The sequence below is a fragment of the Littorina saxatilis genome, linkage group LG14 (genome assembly GCF_037325665.1).
Source record: "Littorina saxatilis isolate snail1 linkage group LG14, US_GU_Lsax_2.0, whole genome shotgun sequence".
Taxonomy (NCBI): Eukaryota; Metazoa; Mollusca; class Gastropoda; order Littorinimorpha; family Littorinidae; genus Littorina; species Littorina saxatilis.
In genome coordinates, this window is record NC_090258.1 from 44861022 (window position 1) to 44866021 (window position 5000).

Here is a 5000-nt window from a genome sequence, read left to right on the forward strand (position 1 = left end):
TACATTATGGCTACCCTTGGTTAAAATGAAGAAAGCCTCTTAGTGAGAAAAAACAACAAGAAACATAGAGCATGGGCAGGTTTACATGTTAGGCATGGCCCCTGATTGATGTTAGAGCATGGCAGGTTTACATGTTAGGCATGGCCCCTGATTGATGTTAGAGCATGGCAGGTTTACATGTTAGGCATGGCCCCTGATTGATGTTAGAGCATGGCAGGTTTACATGTTAGGCATGGCCCCTGATTGATGTTAGAGCATGGCAGGTTTACATGTTAGGCATGGCCCCTGACTGATGTTAGAGCCCTTTCACACCAAGAGAAAAATCAGACCGCTCAATACTATTCTTTGCTTCTAAATGAATGCAGTTAGTACAAAAAGGGCCTTGTACCTTGTACCTTGTACCTTGTACCTCGTACCTTGTACCTTGTACCTTGTACCTTGTACCTTGTACCTTGTACGTTGCCAAAGAGAATAAGACACAGACAGACAACAGGCAGACTGCTTGACACACACAAACCCACCCTCCCACCCACCCACCTACCCACACCCACCAACTCACATCCCCCCGCACACGAACACACACACACACACACACACACACATACTCACCCCCCCCCCCCCCCCGCACACAAACACAAACACACACACACACACACACACACACACACACATACACACACACGCACACACACACTGACCGAACTGGAAGCGACTGCACTGCAGAGGTCCGATCTTGTAGAAGTTATCACTGGATGTCGACTTGACCTTGAGCACGGGCAACCTTGACCTGTTGATGATGAGACCTTGGTCTTTGCGCGCCTTGCCGTCCCCGATGTTACAGTTACACTTGAAGCGCTTGTCTTCACACGAGTTGGTCAGGCCGCACCCACAGCTACCCTGTGTGACAGTGACAGTGATGGTTATAGCACGTGATACACGTCACCCTGCTGTCCCCGATGTTACAGTTACACTTGAAGCGCTTGTCTTCACACGAGTTGGTCAGGTCGCACCCACAGCTACCCTGTGTGACAGTGACAGTGATGGTTATAGCACGTGAATTACGTCAAACCTTACAATCACGGACGTCACAGTTACACTTGTCCCTGGTGTCGTCACAGTAACACTTGTCCCTGGTGTCGTCACAGGCCTAGGAGTGGGTAGGGCTGCACCCACGCAAGATGAATTGAGAGAAAGCGTACGTCATTCGACTTTTCCTTCTGCGCAGCTTCACACTTCTCCACATACACTTGACACTTCTCCACATACACTTGACACTTCTCCACATACACTTGACACTTCTCCACATACACTTGACACTTCTCCACATACACTTGACACTTCTCCACATACACTTCATTCAACATCGACCAAGGAGCCAGACTTTGGTCAAAATCTCACAGTCGTAATGTACCCTAAAACTCCATAAGACACCACACGGTTTTAGATAACTTGTGGGTAAGCTAAAACTACAACTCTTAGCTTGGATTAACATAGGCAGATCGAATACACTTGGACAGTTGTGAGAGATATGGACAGTGGACAGTGTGAGAGATATGGACAGTGGACAGTTGTGAGAGATATGGACAGTGGACAGTTGTGAGAGATATGGACAGTGGACAGTGTGAGAGATATGGACAGTGGACAGTGTGAGAGATATGGACAGTGGACAGTTGTGAGAGATATGGACAGTAGACAGTGTGAGAGATATGGACAGTGGACAGGAGATGAAGACGTGAACTCACGGGCTGGTCGTTGCTGCCGCCAGGGAAGTAGTTAAGCACTCCACTCCGTGTCTCCACCTTCACTCCAGCCGCCGTCATGGTGTCCGACTGCAACCACAACACACGCCACTGTCACGCACACCACTATCACATACACCACTATCACACACACCACTATCACACACACACTACTATCACACACACAACTATCACACACACACACCATTATCACACACACCACTATCCCACACACCACTATCACACACACCACTATCACACACACCACTATCACACACACCACTATCACACACACAACTATCACACACCACTATCACACACACACACCACTATCACACACAAAACACACACCACTATCACACACACACCACTATCACACACACACCACTATCACACACACACCACTATCACACACACACCACTATCACACACACACCACTATCACACACACCCCTATCACACACACACCACTATCACACACACCACTATCACACACACACACCACTATCACACACACCACTATCACACACACCACTATCACACACACCACTATCACACACACTACTATCACACACACCACTATCACACACACCACTATCACACACACCACTATCACACACACACCACTATCACACACACCACTGTCACACACACACTACTATCACACACACACATCACTATCACACACACACCACTATCACACACACCACTATTACACACACCACTATCACACATACCACTATCACACACACACACCACTATCACACACACCACTATCACACACACCACTATCACACACACCCACCACTATTACACACACACCATTATCACACACACCACTATCACACACACACCACTATCACACACACACCCCTATCACACACACACACCCCTATCACACACGACTATCACACACACACCACTATCACACACACCACTATCACACACCACTGTCACACACACCACTATCACACACACCACTATCACACACACACCACTATCACACACACCACTATCACACACACACCACTATCACACACACCACTATCACACACACCACTATCACACACACACTCAATCAATCAATCAATATGAGGCTTATATCGCGCTTATTCCGTGGGTACAGTTCTAAGCGCAGGTGTTTTTTTTTAATTAATTTTTTTATGCAATTTATATCGCGCACATATTCAAGGCGCATGGATTTATTTATGCCGTGTGAGATGGAATTATTTTTACACAATGCATCACGCATTCACATCGGCCAGCAGATCACAGCCATTTCGGCGCATATCCTACTTTTCACGGCCTATTATTCCAAGTTACACGGGTATTTTGGTGGACATTTTTATCGATGCCTATACAATTTTGCCAGGAAAGACCCTTTTGTCAATCGTGGGATCTTTAACGTGCACACCCCAATGTAGTGTACACGAAGGGACCTCGGTTTTTCGTCTCATCCAAAAGACTAGCACTTGAAGCCACCAACCTAGGTTAGGAAAGGGGGGAGAAAATTGCAAACGCCCTGACCCAGGGTCGAACTCGCAACCTCTCGCTTCCGAGCACACGTGCGTTACCACTCGGCCACCCAGTCCATCACACACCACTATCACACACACACCGCTATCAAACACACACCACTATCACACACACACCCCTATCTCACACACCACTATCACACACACCACTATCACACACACCACTATCACACACACACACCACTATCACACACACCACTATCACACACACCACTATCACACACACCACTATTTAATACTTCGTTACAAGTATAACATAGGCAAAGCTTTCATTGTATAAATAATATGCTGTGACAAATCTGGGCTGTTCTCACCGAGCAACTCGCGCCGTGTGCGTGGAGATTAAGGTACAGTGGATCCTCAGATTCTTCACATTCGTCAAATTCAGTCTCTATCTAGCCCCCCCTCCAACGGTCAGATCATTAGTGTCCCTTTAATTAGATAAACACCAAGCAACGAGCAAGCTGAGGTGTTCTTACCGAGCACTCGTACTCCACGCGCTGCGAGCAGAAGACAGAACCGTTAATTGCATTGTTGACGTCAGGTCCGGGTATCAGGTACTCCACACTGCTGCCCTCTGCCGGCGTGCGAGAGATCACCAGTCTGAAACACACACATTGATGTCTTACCCTTTCCCGGCAGGCCCTTCACTGCAACAATACGTAACTATGGGGTATGTTTTTTGGGATGAAGAAAAGCCAATACTCTGACAAGGGAAACAACCGCAGTATGTTGTCTCTTGAAGTGCAGCACTATGATTATTTCCCCTACCATTTTCTCAGATTTGGTCATAATGTTATGCCTTGCATGTTATCATTTTTGTATTTAGTTTGTTTTAACTAAACTCTTCCGGCTGTTGAGGGGGATGGGGGAAGTCAAACTACAAACGTGTTGTTGCATGCAACGTTATAGCTAAAGGGTATGCTCCCGTGGCCATGCAGTATACCGTTCGGCCCGACTGAGCGTTGCTAACTTTCTAATAGAATATGATTCATTATGCAACCCTACCACTGCCCTTTAACCCTCCGCCCGAACTCACCCCCCCCCCTCCCTCCAATGGCCTCCCCCATAATGACTTACCGCTCTGAAGTCATGCCTAGTTACAGGAGACAAGAAATGGCTTGTGGGGATAGTCCTCACCAATGTCGATGTACAACTACCCCCCCCCCCCCCTCTCACACACACTCACTGGTCAGGCGGGATCTCGATGATGCCGACGTGAGAGTAGGCCTCCTGGTTGCAGTAGACGAGGAAGGGTCTGTTGGGGCCGTCACCGTCAATGTCGATGACCAGCGGCTGGTTGTTCTTGACCTTGTACTTGAACCTGGCCTCGTGACAGTCCCGCGGAATGTCTAACACAACAACAACAACATGGTGATGTGGTTTCCCTTCACACTCACTCGCTCATAGCTGTTTACGCACTGCTTGCCTGATAACGAGCAATTCTTTTCGCCACAAATGTTGCGATCCTGTCCCCTATGAATACAGTGCAGCACAAGACTGGGCACTGAGCTCAGCGCACTTTGCCGACGATGTCTTTACCCGAGTCATACACACCTCGTCAATCCGCGTGAACAACTTTCTGCTTTTAACGCACACACTTTGCCCCCCCCCCCCTCCCCCCCCCCCCTCTCACTTCCATCACCTTAAAGGTCAACATCGACTGGAAGGCGGGTAGCAACAGATTTAGATATGCGATTTCTTGTGTCTGCACTACTTGCGGTGT

At 48.1% G+C, this 5000-nt stretch overlaps 1 protein-coding gene across 1 annotated transcript in view; it reads right to left on the reverse strand.

Annotated features, from left to right (window-relative positions):
- The window catches only part of LOC138947860 (mucin-19-like), a 129523-nt gene that overhangs the window by 100979 nt on the left and 23544 nt on the right, over positions 1-5000 (reverse strand). Inside the window, exons 12-15 of the mRNA XM_070319420.1 lie at positions 4464-4626; positions 3754-3877; positions 1743-1829; positions 699-897 (exon numbers count right to left, since the gene is read on the reverse strand). Of these exons, the coding sequence (XP_070175521.1) occupies positions 699-897; positions 1743-1829; positions 3754-3877; positions 4464-4626 (573 nt within the window). The remainder of the gene's footprint in view (positions 1-698; positions 898-1742; positions 1830-3753; positions 3878-4463; positions 4627-5000) is intronic.